Source organism: Pristis pectinata, chromosome 14, assembly GCF_009764475.1.
Source record: "Pristis pectinata isolate sPriPec2 chromosome 14, sPriPec2.1.pri, whole genome shotgun sequence".
NCBI lineage: Eukaryota > Metazoa > Chordata > Chondrichthyes > Rhinopristiformes > Pristidae > Pristis > Pristis pectinata.
In genome coordinates this window covers 3,557,788-3,576,752 of record NC_067418.1, presented here as the reverse complement: position 1 = coordinate 3,576,752, position 18,965 = coordinate 3,557,788, and the positions used below count along the sequence as shown (strand labels likewise).

At 46.2% G+C, this 18,965-nt stretch overlaps 2 protein-coding genes across 3 annotated transcripts in view; one reads left to right on the top strand and one right to left on the bottom strand.

Annotated features, from left to right (window-relative positions):
* Positions 1 to 5,087: 5,087 nt before the first annotated feature.
* Positions 5,088 to 5,798, top strand: rep15 (RAB15 effector protein). The gene has a single exon (XM_052029662.1). The coding sequence runs from the start codon at positions 5,088 to 5,090 to the stop codon at positions 5,796 to 5,798; it is 711 nt and encodes a 236-aa protein (XP_051885622.1).
* A 5,061-nt stretch (positions 5,799 to 10,859) lies between these two features.
* LOC127577916 (ovochymase-2-like) overlaps positions 10,860 to 18,965 on the bottom strand; it is a 39,898-nt gene continuing 31,792 nt past the window's right edge. For both annotated transcript variants that reach the window (XM_052029592.1, XM_052029593.1), the window contains exons 8-11: positions 17,232 to 17,264; positions 15,654 to 15,795; positions 14,282 to 14,421; positions 10,860 to 11,613 (exon numbers count right to left, since the gene is read on the bottom strand). In XM_052029592.1, the coding sequence (XP_051885552.1) occupies positions 11,459 to 11,613; positions 14,282 to 14,421; positions 15,654 to 15,795; positions 17,232 to 17,264 (470 nt within the window). In that variant the 3' untranslated portion in view covers positions 10,860 to 11,458. The remainder of the gene's footprint in view (positions 11,614 to 14,281; positions 14,422 to 15,653; positions 15,796 to 17,231; positions 17,265 to 18,965) is intronic.

The following is an 18,965-nucleotide window of genomic DNA, read 5'->3' as shown; positions in this document are numbered from 1 at the left end:
GGCAACATCCTGGTGAACCTCTTCTGCAGCGTCTCCAAAGCCTCCGCATCCTTCCTGTATTACGGCAACCAGGAGTGCACACGGTACTCCAGATGTGGCCTGACCAAAGGTTACTACAGCTTCAATGTTGCTGCCATACATTCATCAAGAATGTGGCTGATCTTCTGCCTTAGCACCATTATCCTACACTATCCCCGTTTCCCTTCTCTTAATATCCATAGGTCTATTGATCTCTATTTTGAATAATTGAATTTAGGAGCTGAGAGGTATTGTTGCAGCTATATAGGACCCTGGTTAGACCCCACTTGGAGTACTGTGCTCAGTTCTGGTCACCTCACTACAGGAAGGATGTGGAAGCCATAGAAAGGGTGCAGAGGAGATTTACAAGGATGTTGCCTGGATTGGGGAGCATGCCTTATGAAAACAGGTTGAGTGAACTCAGCCTTTTCTCCTTGGAGAGACGGAGGATGAGGGGTGACCTGATGGAGGTGTATAAAACGATGAGAGGCATTGATCGGGTGGATAGTCAGAGGCTTTTTCCCAGGGCTGAAATGGTTGCCACAAGAGGACACAGGTTTGAGGTGCTGGGGAGTAGGTACAGAGGAGATGTCAGGGGTAAGTTTTTTTGTCAGAGAGTGGTGAGGGTGTGGAATGGGCTGCCGGCAACGGTGGTGGAGGCGGATACGATAGGGTCTTTTAAGATACTTTTGGATAGGTACATGGAGCTTAGAAAAATAGAGGGCTATGGCTAAGCCTAGTAATTTCTAAGGTAGGGACATGTTCCGCACAGCTTTGTGGGCCGAAGGGCTTGAATTGTGCTGTAGGTTTTCTACGTTCTATGTTCTAACTCAATAACTGAGCCCTCACAGCTCTCTGTGGTAGAGAATTCTAAAGACTCACCACCTTCTGTGTGAAAAAATATCTCCTTATGTCAGTCCAGAATGACCTACCCCTTATCCTGAGACTGTGACCCTAGTCCTCGACTCCTCAGTCAGAGAAAAAATACTTTCGTAATGGTAATTGGTTTATTATTGTTACGTGTACTGATACACAATGAAAAGCTTTTGTTTGCGTGCCGTCCAGACAGACCATTCCATATATAAGTACATCAAGGTTGTAAAAGGAAAACAGGATGCAGAATATAGTGTTACAGTTATAGAGAAAGTGCAGTGCGGGCAGACAATAAGGTGCAAGGGCCACGACGAGGTAGATTGGGAGATCAAGAATTCATCTTTAGTGGATGAGAGGTCCGTTCAAGAGTCTGATAACAGCGGGATAGAAGATGTTCTTACACGCTTTCAGGCTTTTGTATCTTCTGCCTGACGGCGGGGATGGAAAAGAGAAGGGTGGGAGGGGTCCTTGATTATGTTGGCTGCTTTCCCAAGGCAGTGGGAGGGTATCCAGCAGAAAATTTTGCAAGTGTCAATGAGATCTCCTCTCATTTTCCTAAACTAGAGACCTAGTGTAGCCAGTTCAATCTTCTCTCTTGTGCCAAGCCCAACACTGCTGGAACCAGTCTGACAAATCTTTACTGCACTCCCTCGATGGCAAGTGTATTCTGTTCTGGATCAGGAGACTAAAACTACACACAATACTCCAGGTGTGGTCACCAAGACGATATAGAAACATAGTAAGAAATCGATGATCCTTTGTGGTTTATTACTATAATGCAAAAGATGGATTTGCGGGCCCCAAAAGATAAATAAAAAATCCCAGAATTAAGTTATTCAGTCACTGTAAACCAATAGTGTTGCTGAATTTGTGGCACAGTGGTACAACGAGTAGAGTCACAGAGTCATACAGCATGGAAACAGGCTCTTCAGCCCATCTGGTCCTTGCTGACCAAGATGCTCCATCCAAGCTGGTCCCACTTGCCCGTGTTTGGCCCATATCCTTCTAAATCTTTCCTATCCATGAATCTATCCAAGTATCTTATAAATGTTGTTAATGTACCTGCCTCAACCACTTTCTCTGGCAGTTCATACTGGTCACCCTCTAGGTGAAAGAGTTGCCCCTCAGGTTCCTATTAAATCTCTCCCCTCTCACCTTAAACCTGTGCCCTCTAGTTCTTGATTCCCCAACCCTGGGAAAAAAGACTGTGCGCATTCACCCTAACCACGCCACTCAAAATTTTATCGACTTCGATAAGATCAGACCTCATTCTCCTACGCTCCAATTAAAAAAGTCCCAACCTGCTCAACCTCTCTCCTAACTCAGTCCTTGCTGCTGCCTCACAGCACCAGAGACCCAGGTTCAATCCTGACCTAAGGTGCTGTCTGTGTGGAGTTTCACTGGGTGGTCCAGTTTCCTCCCACATCCAAAGAGGCGTGTGGTGGACAGGTTAATCTGCCACTGTAAATTACCCCTAGTGTGCAGGTGAATGGTGGAATCTGGTGGGAGCTGATAGGATGTGGGGAGAATGAGATTAATGTAGTAAATGGGTGGTTGAAGGTCGGTGCAGACTCGATGGGCTGAAGGGCCTGTTTCAGTCCTATATCTCCCTATGCCTCTATGGAGTCTTGGGCCCTCTGCATATTTCAGTGCTTCCAAATGTCACTCCTGAAAGGCTGGCTCAAATTTTTAGAGCCTACCCTTGCCCAAGACTCCACAGTTTGCAGAAATAGTTCCTCTCCTTCTACACAACCCCAGTTTCCCTTGATATCTGGAGTCAATTGCCACAATGGGTAGCACACACATCTCTGAACCAGGAGATTGTCCTACCCTAGAGCTTTGAGCGTATAAGCAGATTCTTGATGAAACACTGGACCAAAGCACTGTCTTCCCTCTCAGATGGACTCTAAAGACCTTCCAATGTGGTGTATGACTTGGAGGCAACCTGCCAAGAGTTTGCCGTGTGACTTGGAGGCATCAGTCAGGGCATTGAGTACAGTTGGGACACTATGCTGCAGTTGTATAAGTCATTGGTGAGGCCGCACTTGGAGTTCTGTGTACAGTTTTGGCCACCTTGTTATAGGAAAGACATGGTTAAATTGGAAAGAGTGCAGGGAAGATTTACGATGATGCCAGGACTAGAGGGCCTGAGTTATAGGGAGAGGTTGGCCAGGCGAGGACTTTATTCTTGGAACGTAGGAGAATGAGGGGCGACCTTATAGAAATGTTTAAAATTATGAGAGGCATAGATAAGGTGGATGGTAACAGTCTATTCCCCAGGGTAGGGGAGTCCAAAACTAGGGGGCATAGATTTAGGGTGAGAGGGGGGAAGATTTAAAAGGGACCTGAGGGACAACATTCCACGCAGAGACTGGTGAGTCCATGGAACGAGCTGCCAGAGGGAGTGGGTGAGGCAGGTACAATAGTGTCATTTAAGAAGAACTTGGACAGGTACATGGAGGGGCGGGGTTTGGAGGGATATGGGCCGAATGCAGGAAATTGGGACTAGCTTGGTGGGCACTGTGGTCGGCATGGACTGGTTGGGCCGAAGGGCCTGTATCCGTGCTGCATTGCTCTATGACTCTAAGTTGCTAAATTCATGGTATGGCAGCAAGCCATGAGCTTGGCAACTGCTGTTGAAGAAGCCTCTGCAAGATCCCAACAGATCACCTTGTACGTGGTGTACACTGCGTCCACTGTGGAAGAAACAGAGGCTTTATCTAGCGGATGACTCCCATACTATGGGAACAGACACATCGGAACAGTAGGATACCATTCAGCACTGAATGCCGATCTGTGACCATGCTCCATAAACTTCCCTTTGGTTACCAAATGTGTATCGATCTCAGATTCAAAATTAACCCAACATTGGTTACAGTTTGGAGAAGAGATTTTCAATTATCTTCCATCATCTGACTGCAGAGGTCCTCCCTAACTTCACCTCTGAAACCTTGGTTTGCATTTTTAGACTCTGTTCCCGAAACCAAGACACCCTGACCCTCAGAAATAGCTTCTCTTTATCAAACCTACCACTTCCCCTCCATTTCTTTCAAATTCCAATCAAATATCTTTTAACTTCTCGGAAATAACAAGAGGATCTTGATCAGCTGGGTAAGTGGGCTGAAGATTAGCAAGTGGCCTTCAATTCAGATAAGTGCAAAGTGTTGCATTTTGGGAAGTCAAACCAGGGGAGGACTTATACAGTGAGCGGTCGGGCCCTGGGGAGTGTTGTAGAACAGAGCAACCTAGGAGTACAAGTGCATGGTTCCCTGAAAGCAGCATCAGAGGTAGACAGGGTGGTGGAGGAGGTGTTTGGCACTCTGGTCTTCATCAGTCAGGGCACTGAGGATAGGAGTTGGGACGTTATGTTGCAGTTGTACAAGGCATTGGTGAGATCACACTTGGATACTTGGGTTCAGTTTTGGTCGCCCTGTTATAGAAAAGACATCATTAAACTGGAAAGAGTGCAGAGAAGATTTACAGAACGTTACCAAGACTCAAGGGCCTGAATTATAGAGAGAGAGTTTAGGCAGACTTTATTCCTTGGAACATAGGAGATTAAGAGGTGACATTACAGAGGTTTATAAATCCACGAGGGGCATAGATGGAGTGAACGCACACAGACTTCTTCCCAGGGAAGAGGAACTAAAAACTAGAGGGCATAAGTTGAAGGTGAGAGATGAAAAATTTAAAAAGGACGAGGGGCAACTTCTTCACCCAGCGAGTGGTGAGTGTATGGAACGAGCTGCCAGAGAAAGTGGCCGAAGCAGGTACAATAACGACATTCGAAAGACATTTGGATAAGTATACATATGGATAGGAAAGATTCAGAGGGAGATGGGCCAAATGCAAACAAATGGGACGAGCTTGGTGGCCACCATGGTCAGCATGAATGAATTGGGCAGAAGGGCCTGTTTCTGTGCTGTATTACTCCATGACTGTATTCCATGAAATGCATCCCAAGTTACCACATTCTTTCATCATAATTTAACCTCTGAAATCCAGATATCATTCCGATAACTCTTCACTGTTCTCATTCCAAGACCAATCTATCGTTCCTGAAGTCAGCACCCCTCTCAGCGTTCAGTGCCCATCTTTATGAGATGACATTCTAACATTGCACTTTGGTGAATGTATTTAACTCAAGTTTGTATTTTACAGCAAATTGGTGCAAAGAGATTAAGTCACTGCCAAATATGACCTCTAATATCATAAAGGATTTCCTAAAAATACCAGAGAAGTTTTACATTGTTCAACAGTTCAACCAGTGCATCATTTTTGCGTCACAGAGAGTCAAAGAGTACTTTGGGTTCCAGGACCCTGAGGGCAAAATTAAGTTAAGTAATTCCATGCTGACTGATATCTTCCTAATGACCTACATTAACCGGAGTATACAGTGTAAGCTCACCGAATCGATCAGTTGTACGAGGATGACTGAAGAGCAAGCCATCTTGCTGGGCATTGACTGGGTGTGGGCTGTGTACGACTTACCCTCGAAAAACCCCAAGCTGCAGGTTGCGGTGCAGGTTATTCACATGGACAAGAAGGAAGAGGTGGAGGAGAAGAAGTTTAAGATCTCTGAATCCATGAAAATGGCAAAGGCAGAGTCGATCAATAAAACCAACCATGAGAAGATTGCTGATTTCTGCTCCTCCATCGGCAGAGATTGCTATGGACTCTTCCTCTTCTTTGGGCACAAGGGAGACCCAAAATCAATCTGTGGAGTCCTCAGCAATGACTTCCATGTGCGCTTGGGAAATGGCCACGAGCTTGACAACACTTTCCTGCTGGAAATCATCGAGAAGGCCAAGACTGTCGTCACTCCGGGGAGAATGTTGGAGCTAATCCTTCAGAAAGATGGTCTGCCGGAGGACTTAAAGCCAATCTGTGTCAAGTTCACTCAGTGACCTTCACCTGAGACAAAGCTCCAACGCAGTGTAGATGGCCTGAAACCTTTGGTGTGTTCAGCCTTCTGAGGTGGCAAGCCACGATACTTGAAGACATGTTGCTTCCCAAACCTGGCACCTCCCATCGCTTGAATGAACTTTTCTTCAAACTTTTCTTCCCATCCCTTCTACCAATCCTCCTCCAAATGATTGATTTCAGTCTAAGGAGCAATTTTCTTCTTCTGTCTCATCAAGATTATTAACCACGGAATCGCAAAGCAGTTCAACACAGAAGGACGTCACGTTGCCCATTGGAACGTAGAACATACAACGTAGAACACTACAGCACAGTACAGGCCCTTTGGCCCACAATGTTGTGCCGACATTTTATCCTGAAACTGATCGTACTGATTCTCTCAAGAGTCCACTCAGTTAATCTGCACCCCCTCTCTTTCCCTATATTCTCGAGATTATTGGTCATACAATTTTCTTTTGATGGCTCATGTTGAGTAAGAAAGCGGAGCAGGATACGGTCCTAATGCGGGCACATGGGATCAGTGTAAATGGATAAAGAGGTTGACATAGACGTGGTGGGCCAGAGAGCCTGTTTCTGTGCTGTATGACACTATAACCCGATGAATCCAACACATCCTATAGGCAACTCATTCCAAATCTTAAACACAATAGCAGAAAAATATTTTCCTCAGGTTCCTTCCAGCCCTTTAGTGAATTACTTCAAATCTGTGACCTTTCAAACTTCCAACCCAGATAGTTTCTTCCAAACTGCAGATGGTTTCTTTGTGATTTCTCAATCCATGATGTTGAACACCTTTATCACATTTCCTCTCAACCTTCCCTCCACTAACGAAGACACATCACTAATGACCTGCTTTACTTTTTCAGAAGTAGATCAGACATCAAACAAACAATCTGCTGGAGGAACTCAGCGGGTCCAGCAGCATCTGTGGGAGGAAAGGAATTGTCGACATTTCAGGTCAAAACCCTGCATCAGGGCCAATTTTGCTTGTGTGACCAAAGGGTATAAGAAAAACAGGAGTCCTAATGCAGAGTTTCAATCCGAAACATTGACAATTGAGGTAGTACAAGGGAAAACAATAACAGAATGCAGAATAAAGTGTTACAGTTACAGAGAAAGTGCAGTGCAGGCAGACAATAAGGTGCAAGGCCATAACGAGGTAGATTGTGAGGTCAAGAGTCTATCTTATTGTACTAGGAGACCAGTCACTGTTATAAGACTATTAAGTGGTTCCCTAGTCCAATAAAATGGACTCTTGACTTCGCAATTTACCTCATCGTGACCTTGCACCTTATTGTCTGCCTGCACTGCACTTTCTTCTGTATCTGTAACACTTTATTCTGCATTCTGTCATTGCTTCTCCCTTGTACTACCTCGATGCACTGTTGTAATGAAATGATCTGCATGGATGGCATGCAAAACAAGGTTTTTCACTGTACCTCAGTACATGTGACAATAACAAAGCAATTTACCAGTTCCTTTCCTCCCACAGATGCTGCTCGACCCGCTGAGTTCCTCCAGCAGATTGTGTGTTGCTCCAGAGTCCAGCGTCTGCAGTCTCTTGTGTCTCCTGTCATCAAACAACGTCGGGAGATTTAGAAGGGATTATCAGTCCCGCTTCCCCTTACCTCAAAGCCCCCTCATTGCTACTATCTGACAGGGCAGTGGAAACTGATTCAAAAGTTACTCTCAAAAGGCAATTGAATAAGCAATTGGAGATATAAAAAATGCCATATGAATTGATTAAAGGGAAATGGAACTGATGTAAAATTTGGTGTATGAGTTTATCTTCTGGCTCTTTTTCACATAGATAAAAGGGGTGGCATTTGGGGGAGGGGTGAGAGTTACACTGGCATGTTTGTCCGATAAAATTAGGTTTGGTAGAATTTAATGTTTATTATTCAAAACACTTGTTGATGCATTTTCATTTTTCACATACTTTAAAGATAAAGCAATGAAATTGTAAAATGAAACTGTGTGTATTTAATGGAATAAACAGGTTCCAAAAGTTGAATTGATTTTTTTTCCATTATTGATCTATAGCTTACAAGGAAAAGCTAAATGCATTGTGGATCCAAAAAAAGAGCTTCCTGAAATAGAGGTTCCAATAATAACTTATACATTTATAAGGCTAGTCAAGGTCTTTATTCCTTGGAACGTAGGAGAATGTGGGGTGACCTTATAGAAGTGTTTAATATTATGAGAGGCATCGATAAGGTGGACGGTGACAGTCTTTTCCCCAGGGTAGGGGAGTCCAAAACTAGGGGGCATAGGTTTAGGGTGAGAGGAGAAAGATTTAAAAGGGACCTGAGGGGCAACTTTTTCACGCAGAGGGTGGTGAGTGTATGGAAAGAGCTGCCAGAGGAAGTGGGTGAGGCAGGTACAACAGTATCATTTAAGAAACACTTGGATAGGTACATGGAGGGGCGGGGTTTGGAGGGATATGAGCTGAATGCAGGAAATTGGGACTAGCTGGGTGGGCATCATGGTCAGCATGGACTGGTTGGGCCGAAGGGCCTGTATTCATGCTGTATTTCTCTGTGACTCTGCACTGCAGCATTTTATACCTCAATTCTTATGGTAAATGGGATAGTCTTTTCAAACAGCTGGCTGAGGATTGATGGGCCAAGTAGGCTCCTTCTGTCCATCATTCTATGATTCAATGGCTCTCGTCAAGTTCCTAGAGGAGCACTTGAATCACAAAGGAGTAGAAGGTTACTGACCTTCAGAAGGTTACAGGCCATGAGGTAACTCAAGAGTCAGTAGTGTCACTAGAGTCTGTAAAAGCTATACCTCGGTATATATGACAATAACAAACCAATTTAATTTAATTCTCTGGGGTGGAAGTTGAACCCATAACCCATTGACACAGAGCTATAGCTGACATCTACCACAGATGTACTTCAGCAGAAAGAAACCGGAGGCCGGCTGCGGCTTTATTACACATGTACCCATCGTTGATAGTGTGGACGGTTGTCTAGACGACACAGTGTTATCAATGTGTTAGTGAAATGGGCTGAGGTGTGGCAAATAGAGTTTAATTCAGATAAATGTGAGATAGTGCATTTCAGGAGTACCAATGAAGTTAGGACATACACCAAGAATGTTAAGGTCCTTGAGACCATTGAGGAACAGAGGGACCTGGGTGTGCAGGTCCGAAGCTCCTTGAAGGTGGCAGAGCAGGTAGATAACATGGTCAAGAAGGCACAAGGGATGCTGGCCTTCGTTAGTCAGGGCACTGACTACAAGAGCAGAGAGGTTAAGTTCCAACTTTGTAAAATATTGGTCAGACCTCATCTGGAGTACTGTGAACAGTTCTAGTCTCCACACTATGGTGATAGTGCAGGACAGGGTGCAGAGGAGATTCATCAGGATGTTGCCTGGGACGGAGATGTTCAGTTATGAGGAGAGACCGGAGAGGCTGGGTGTGTTCTCTCTGAAGTGGAGGCTGTGAAGAGGGACATGACTGAGGTATATAAAATTATGAGGGGTATAGGTTGGAAATGATTCCCCATAGTAGGTAGATAAACCTAGTGGATTGAGGGTAAGGGGGAAGAGATTCAGAGGGGATCTGAGCGGGACCTTTCTCACCCAGAGAGTGGTGAGTACCTGGAACACACTGCCTGAGAGACTGGTGGAAGCAGAGACGCGGACAGCACTTAAGAAGTCTCTGGACGAGCACTTGAATCGCCCAGGCATAGAAGGCTACGGGCCAAGTGCTGGAAGATGGAGTTAATACAATGGGTGCCCACTGGTCAGTATGGACAGGGTGGGCCAAATGGCCTGCTTCCCTGCTGTATGACTCCATGACTCTAAAACCGAGTGCAGAAAACGGTATTGATTTTACCGACTCTTGAGACATCTTCATGACCAATATTTTTTAAAAATGTTCTCTGGGCATGTTCTAGATTTAAAAATTTTCTCTGGGCATGTTCTAGATTAAGAAAATAAAGTAGACAAAACAATAAAGAAATACCACTGGAGAGCCAAAGAGAAATGTTTTCTATCTATTACATATCTGCGACAATTAAATAAAAATAAAGGCAATATACGCAATACCAGAATGAAACTATAAAATCATTACTGTGCCTGGAGCTCGATTTGATTTAAGTTTGGGTGTATAACTATAGCTTAAAATGTCAATGTTCAATGCTTGCACGGAATACCAGCTGAAACACTAAAGCATCAATTCCCAGCAAATTAATATCACATTGATATCCAAGACATTTTGTTTAATAGATGTTCACAATTAAATCAGCCACTCAGTGCCAGGAAAGTGTGATTCTGCACAGGTTTAAGTGTAAAGATTCTATTGGTTATAACGTGCATTATTCTACAATGTTGTATGACTGTTACAAGATCAGAAGATCACAAGACAAAGGAGCAGAAGTAGGCCATTTGGCCCATCGAGTCTGCTCCATGAGCTAAACTAAAACTATTCCTATCTAGCCTCAATTTCTGGCCTTATCCCCATATCCCTTGATACCTTGACTAATTATATACCTATCAATCTCCTCCTTAAACACCCCCAATGATCGGGCCTCCACAGCTGTACGTGGCAACGAATTCCATAAATCCACGACCCTCTGGCTAAAGAAATTTCTCCTCATTTCTGTTTTAAATGAGTACCCTCTAATTCTAAGACTGTGCCTTCTAGTCCTGGACTCACCCACCAAGGGAAACAACTTAGCCACATCTACTCTTTCCAGTCCTTTCAACATTTGAAATGTTTCTATGAGGTCCCCTCTCATTCTTCTGTACTACAATGAGTACAGTCCAAGAGCCGACATACGCTCCTCGTATGTCAGCCCTTTCATTCCGGGAGTCATCCTTGTAAATCTTTTCTGAACCCTCTCCAACATCAGTACATCCTTCCTAAGATAAGGGGCCCAAAACTGCACACAGTATTCCAAATGAGGCTTCACCAGTGCCCCATAGAACCTCATCAACACTTCCTTATTTTTATACATTATACCTCTCAAAAGCATGATTTATTTACAGGTCCCCGTTCATACAGAGGAATAGATGGAAGAAGACACACAACAGAAGGGGAGAACAGCTTTTATTCATACATTCTTTGGGATCGTTGGCAAGGCCAGCATTTATTGCCCATCGCCATTAGTCCTCGAGGAGATGCCTTCTTGAACCGTTGCAGTCCTTCTGGTGAAGGTGCTCCCATAGGTTTTGGGCAGAGAGTTCCAGGATTTAGATCCAGTGACGACGAAGGAATGGCGTTACATTTCCAAGTCAGGATGGTGTGTGACTTGGAGGGGCACCTGTAGGTGGTGGTGGTGTTCCTCTGTACCTGCTGCCCCTTGTCCTTCTTGGTGGTGGAGTTGGTGGGTTTGTGAGGTGCTGTTGGATAGTTTGGGCAGGTTACCTCAATCTACAAACTGCTAACTCCACCCTGAGACAAAGGTAGATGGTTCAATTTCAGATAGGGGCACCAAAAGTGGTGAGAAGGCAGGGAAAGGTCAAGGTGAGCAACAGAGGAAAGATGGGTACACACAGGAGGAAGAAAAGATGTGGTTAAGGGAGCCGGACAGAGATGGAAAAGCCTTGTATGTAGCCTGGAGTAGAAGGGCCAAACGTCCTGTCTGAGCTGTGAATTACAGGCACTCCATTCTCTTTGGCAGCATGTCCCTCACGCGACAGGTCGCCGACTGTTCTTTGAGTGGTAAGTAGTGTAAGCCAACCACACACCACCTGAAGAGCCGTTCGATCCGACAGTGAGTTCCACAGTTAGTGCTGGGCCACTGGACCAGATGGGGGCAGGTAATCGGCCCCCACACAACTTCACTGGAAGAAACAAAGACAAGGCATTTGATTTTATAGAAATGTAAAACTATACAGCAGAGATGGAGACTGAACATTCCAATGTATCAGGGCACTCCTACAAACCCCACTGCCTTGCTCTTTTCCTATAACCTGAGGTTCCAGATCACAATCCATGACACAAATGTGGTTATATCACGGTCTGGGACGGCAATACGAATGCACAGGAACGTAAGAAGCTGCAGAGAGTAGTGGACTCTGCCCAATACATCACGGGCACATCCCTCCCCACCATCGGTGCTATCTACAGGAGGAGCTGCCTCAAGAAGGCAACATCCATCATCAAAGATCCCCACCATCCGGGCCGTGCCATCTTCTCACAGCTCCCATCGGGCAGGAGGTACAGAAGCCTGAAGTCCCACACCACCAGGTTCAGGAACAGCTAGATCCCTTCAACCATTCGGTTCTTGAACCAACCAGCACAACCCTAATCACTGGAGTTTAGCAACACTATAACCAATATGCATTAAAATGGACTTTGCTTTTTTTTTGTTCTAATTGTGTTCTTTCTTCTAAAAATTGTGTATAATTAATGTTTTGCTTATCTGATGCTCTGTGCTTGTGATATTGCACCTGTACAGACATGCATTTGTGCACATGACAATAAACTCGACTAACTTTGAAAACAATTCTCCTCTCTCTCCTCTAGTTACTATCTTCCCTCTGTGTCCTTTGGCTGCTCACCCAAGGAGTCTTGCCCTTTATTGATTTTGAATACCTCAGTTAAAGCCTTTCCGGCTCAGAGGTAAATAACTCCCAAGCTTTTCCAGTCTTTCATTCCAAGTGCCATCCCTCTTCCCTTTGAGACTCAGAGTAGATGATCACAGTCTTTTTCCCAGGGTAGGGGGGTCTAAAACTGGAGGGCATAAGTTTAAGGTAAGGGGGGGGGGGAGATTTAAAGGGGACCTGAGGGGCAAGTGTTTCACACAGAGGATGGTGGGTATGTGGAACGAGCTGCCAGAGGAAGTGGTAGAGGTGGGTACTGTTACAGTGTTTAAGAGACATTTGGACAAGTACATGGATAAGTCAAGTTTACAAAGTCGAGCTTATTGTCACATGCACAGGTACAAACATGCACAGGTGCAATGAAAAGCTTACAGCACCAGTGACCCCTGTTCATTTCCGGCCACTGTCTGTTTGTATGTTCTCCTCGTGACTGCGTGGGTTTCCTCGGGGTGCTCCGGTTTCCTCCCATATTCCAAAGACGTACTGGTTAGGAAGTTGTGGGCGTGCTATGTTGGCGCCGGAAGCGTGGCGACACTTGCGGGCTGCCCCCAGAACAATCTACGCGAAAGATGCATTTCACCGTGTGCTTCGATGTACATGTGACTAATAAAGATATCTTACCTTGAAAAGGAACAGCTTCCTTACAGGAGACAGGGTGAGAAGATATATAGATAAGATAAGATATCTTTATTAGTCACATGTACATCGAAACACACAGTGAAATGCATCTTTCGCGTAGAGTGTTCTGGGGGCAGCCCGCAAGTGTCGCCACGTTTCCGGCGCCAACATAGCACGCCCACAACTTCCTAACCCGTACGTCTTTGGAATGTGAGAGGAAACCGGAGCACCCGGAGGAAACCCACGCAGTCACGGGGAGAACGTTCAAACTCCTTACAGACGGCGACCGGAATTGAACCCGGGTTGCTGGCGCTGTAATAGCGTTATGCTAACCGCTACACTACCAGTCAAGGTAGCTGTGAGTCCGTGGGCTTGTAAAAGAAGTTCGTCGCTAATCTATCCCCTGCGATGGAGACAGAGAGATCCAGAAAGGGAAGGGTAGTCAGAGATGGAGCACATGGATGTGAGAGCAGGGTGGGAATTGCCAGCAGAAGTGATGAAGTTGAGTTCTGCGTGGATGCAGGATGCAGCACCAATGCAGTCATCGAAGTATCGGGGAAAGAGTTGGGGGAGTGGTCCCAAATTAGCATGGCTCAAGGACTGTCCAACAAAAAGGCAGGCATAACTGGGGCCCATGTGAGTTCTCCTAGCTGCACCTTTAACCTGGAATAGGTGAGTGGAATCGTAGGAGAAGTTGTTGAACGTAAGGACAAGTCCCACCAGTGGGATGAGTGTGTTGGTGGAACAGAACTGGCTGGGCCTCCGTTCAGGGAAGAAACGGAGGGCCCTCAGATCTTCCTGATGTGGGACAAAGGTGTAAGGGGACTGAACATCCTTGGTGAAGAGATTCCAGTTGGAACTGGGGTATCAGAAGTGTCACTGGTGTAAGCAGGAAGGGACTGGACCAGGGGGACCAGGATCAAGTCATGATAAGGAAGAAGTAAGTTCGGTAGGGAAAGAGCAGGCTGAAACAATACATCTACTGGGACCGTCCCGTTTATGGATCTTGGGGAGGAGGCAGAAGCGAGCTGTGCAGGGTAAGGTCACGACCAGGTTGGAGGCTGCGGAGGGAAGACATTCTGAAGAAATGAGATCTGTGACAATGAGATCTGGGAGACTGGGATCATGGCCATTTTTCTTCATTTTACTTGTGGCCTTTGTTCAGTCTCAATAAACCTTTGAGAGAGTTCAGGGTCGAATTGCTCTGTTAGCCTTGATGACTTTTACCCTACGTGGACAGGTTGGAAGAGGGGCCAAAGGTGGAGGCCACTTCTCAATCAGGACTTACCCTTCAAGTGTTTGTCAACAGCTGGTCCATCGAAGATGGAAAGAGAAACCATGCAGTCCCCACCCTCCACACTCCCATTAAAGGCTTTGACATCCAGTTTAATAGCTCCGTGGCTTGGTGCGACAATCCTCCACAAGCAACTGGAATAAAGGAACACAAGAAAATAGGAGCAGGAGTAGAGAAACAGAGGGCTGCAGAGGCTGGAATCGAGATGAAAACCACGATGACGCTGGAGGAACTCAGCAGGCCAGGCAGCATCCGTGGAGAAAAGCAGGCGGTCAACGTTTTGGGTCAGAAGTAGGCCACTCGGCACCTCAAGCCTGCCCCACCTTTGGCTGGTCTACACTGGCATCAACTCCTCTTCTGTGCCAGTCCCCCATAACCCTCAATTGCTCGATCTGTCAAGTATTTATCTACCTCCACCATATGTCCAATGATCCGGCCTCCTCCGCCCTCAGGGCGGAGAATTCCAGAGATTCACCCCCCTCTTAGAGAAGACATTTCCACACCTCAGTTTTAAATGACCAGCTCCTGATTCTGTAGCCGTATCCCCTTGTTTGGTACTCTCCCGCTAGTGAGAACATCTCAATATCTACCCCGTGAAGCCCTCTTAGGATCTTACATGTTTAAACAAGATCACCTTTCATTCTTCTAAACTAGAGTTTAGAAGGAATGCAGACCCAGACTGTCCAACCTCTCGTGTTAGAACAGCTTCCTTTTGAGCGCCCCAATTGATTCTGCTTGCACACCACCACAGGCAGTGAGTTGCTACTCCCTGGGTAAATGTCACTCTGCACATCTCCCTACATCTGCTGCTTGGACTGTTTATCTGTGCTCCTTCATCCTTGAACCAGCTGTGCCTTGGAACAGTGTTCCTTGATTTACCATCTCTAAACCAAAGGGGGACTTCGACCACTCAGTCAAAACTCCTCCCACCCCTGTTACCCTAGAGAAATAGCTGGGGGGGGGAGCGGTTTGGGGCAGGAAGGAGATGCTGTTGCCAGGGATGTCACCACAGGATCCTCCAATAATCCCCGCAATCACCGAGAACATTGTCCAGAACACATTCCATTTTGTTTTGTGACATTGTCAGTATTTCACCTGCATAGCCAAGTGTGCGTAAGTGTCAGAACTGGGACATTGGGAGTGTGTCAGTGTAGGGACAGGACACTGGGAGTGTGTCAGTACTTGGACTGGGACACGGAGTGTGTCAGTATTTGGACTGGGACACAGCGGGATGTGATGTTGTGAACAGGGAGTGGGCTCAGTGGTATAACTGCTCAATGCTGACCCCCTCCATCTCTGAATTTGCCCTTTGCTGCAGAAGTGTCCCCGTTAAAGATCGGGTTAAAGGTCCCATGTTGGGTCCTACCTCCGCTGGTTAGTGTAACCAGGCATTCGGATCTCTCCCCGAGCTCCCATCAAAGTCTCATCCTTACATCCAGGGGAAAAGTTAACTGTCTCAAGCGAGTTTGCAGAAGACTGTGTGTCCACTGAACCCTCCAGATCGGGCCCTACTCCGGGAGAACAAAAATAAGATCAGATGTGAGTGAGCCCCCCTTTCACAGCCGCAGGGGTAAATAGGAATAAATGGCTCTTTCCAAACCACACACACACACACACACACAAACACAGAAACACAGACACAGACAAACTCATACATACACACACTCACATACACACACCCCACACACACACACACTCAGACACACACACACACACACACACACACACACAGAAACACAGACACAGACAAACTCATACATACACACACACACACACACACAGAAACACAGACACAAACTCATACATACACACACTCACATACACACACCCCACACACACACACACACACTCAGACACACACACATGCACACACACCACACACAGAAACACAGACACAGATACACTCATACATACACACACACACATACCACACACACACACTCAGACACACACACATACCACACACACACACACACACACACACACACACTCAGATCTGCTGTCTTTATCATCTAGTCTATATGTGACTCCAAATCAAGCTGTGGCAAGAGGCTCACTTGACACCCCACAGGCTTTCAACAGTCTGCAAGGCACAAGTCAGGAGTGTGATGGGAACACTCTTCCCTCGCCTGGGTGAGTGCAGCTCTCAACACCTCCCATTCAAATCAGCCACTTGCTTTGCACTCTCTCTCTACCACCCTAAACATTTTCTCTCTCCACCGGTGCACAGTGGCTGCAGTGTGTCTCATCTACAAAATGCACACAGTCGCTCGCCCAAGCTACTCTGCCAGCACCTCCCAAGCTCAGGACCTCTATCACCAAGAAGGACCAGGGTGGCAGGTACAGGGGAGCAGCACCTCCTTCAAGTTCCCCTCCACATCGTACACCATCCTGACTTGGAAACGCATCACCGCTCCTTCATTGTTGCTCGGACTAAATCCTCCAACTCCCTCCCCAACAGCACAGGGTGAGTACCTTCACCAGAAGGGTGGCTGCGCTTTAAGATGGGCTTCTCAATGGCGATTAGGGATAGGCAATAAATGCTGGCATTGCCAGTGATGCCCAGATTCCAGGAAAATCAATAAATTAAAAAATGCGCAGTTCTAAGGATCAAATGCAAGAATCATGTGAGTTTGATTGGTCTTCCAGTTCTAAACTCATTGAATAGTGAGCTGATTGAGTGCTCAAATTGATTTAGGGGGAAGGTAGAATAGATCATGACAAAGTATCTCCCCTGGTGTGGGAACACTGTCCCAAGTCTCTCCCCAGCAGAAACATCGGGGAAAATTTGACACTAATCCATAAAAGTAGATATTAGGACAGGTCAGCCCAAGAGAAGAGCAGCTTTTACAGAAAATCGAGGAGGAGAGAGAGAGAGAGAGAGAGGTGGAGGGTTTTAGGAAAGCAATTCTAAATTCATGAGCAAATTAATAGCTTAACATACCTGGTAAAATCGATCTGCTGTGTCCTTTTAATTCTGCAATAAAAATTGTACATATTCAGTCCTCCTGTACAACTTTGCCTTCACCACACAAGGACTTTTCATTGCTCCCTGACCATTGTTTGTTATAGTCAAGGTAAAGGTGCTGGAAACATTCAGGTTAACAGCATCGTTCACCAAGGACGTAGAGGGTTAAATAAGCAACAGTTTTTAAGGGACTATGTGTGGGGGGAGGAGAGAAGGGAACAAACGGAGGGAGGAGGGTTGTCAAAGAGGGCAGAGAGCCTCTTCTAATAGGTGGGTGATGCAGAGTGAGAGAGGGTGGTAAGTGGACAAGTTAGAACACAGAACACAGAACATTGAACATTGAACATAGAACAGTACAGCACAGGAACAGGCCCTTCGGCCCATTGTGTCCGCACCGACCATGATGCCAATCTAACTAATCCCACCTGCCTGCACGTGGTCCGCATCCCTCCATTCCCTGCCTGTCCATGTGCTTGTCTACATGCCTCTCAAACATATCTGCTTCCACTACCTCCAACGACAGCGCCTTCAAGGCATCTACCACTCTCTGTGTAAAAAAACTTGCTTCACACATCGTCTTTAAACTTTCCCCCCTCTCACCTTAAATCTATGCTCTCTAGAACAGAAAAGTACAGCACAGGAACAGGCCCTTCAGCCCATAATGTTGTGCTGAACTAATTAAATTAGTAATTAAAAGCCAATTAAACTCACCCCTTCTGCCCACACAATGTCCATATCCCTCCATACTCTGCACATTCATGTGCCTGTCTAAGAGCCTCTTAAACACCTCTATCGTATCTGCCTCCACCCCCACCCCTGGCAGTGCATTCCAGGCACCCACCACTCTCTGCGTAAAAAAACTTGTCCCACACACCTCCTTTGAACTTACCCCCTCTCACCTTAAATGCATGCCCTGTTGTATTAGATATTTCAAACCTGGGGAAAAGATACCAGCTGTCTACCCTATCTCTGCCTCTCATAATCTTATAAACTTCCAGCGGGCCTCACCTCAGCCTCTGCCGCTCCAGAGAAAACAACCCAAGTTCATCCAACCTCTCCCTATAGCACCTGCCCTCTAATCCAGGCTGCATCCTGGTGAACCTCTTCTGCGCCCTCTCATACTTGAATTTCCACCCTGGGAAAAAGACTCTCCTTTGGCTGAGGGGAGGTGCCAGTGGTCACGACAGAGTGGTGCTGAGAGGGAATCTGGTAAAGATGAATGTGACGGAGGATAGGGAGACAGCCGCACTGTTAGGCAGGCAGGGAACCCCAAGCACCAGTCCATAGACCCTCCATCCCTGGTGGCAGTGGAGACGTCCTCCAGCTCAGTATGTGCTGTCAGTGAGTAAATGAGAGCAATGAGTAAGATGCAATGGAGTAGAAATTCATCCACTGTCACCACACAGAATACAGTGGTAGTTCTGCCTTCTCATTTCCAAAGTTCAACGCATCCCAGATAACCCGGATAAATGGAGTTTAACCCGGATAAATATGAAGTGTTGCATCTTGGTAGGACTAATTTTAAGAGGCAGTATACTCTAAAGGGCAAGACCCTTAACAGTGTTGAAGAGCAGACAGACCTTGGGGTGCAAGTCCATGACTCATTGAAAGTGGGCTTGTTAAGAAGGTTTATGGAATGCTTGTTTTCATTAATCGAGGTATTGAGTACAGGAGTCAAGAAGTTATGATGTTGGATAGAACTCTGGATAG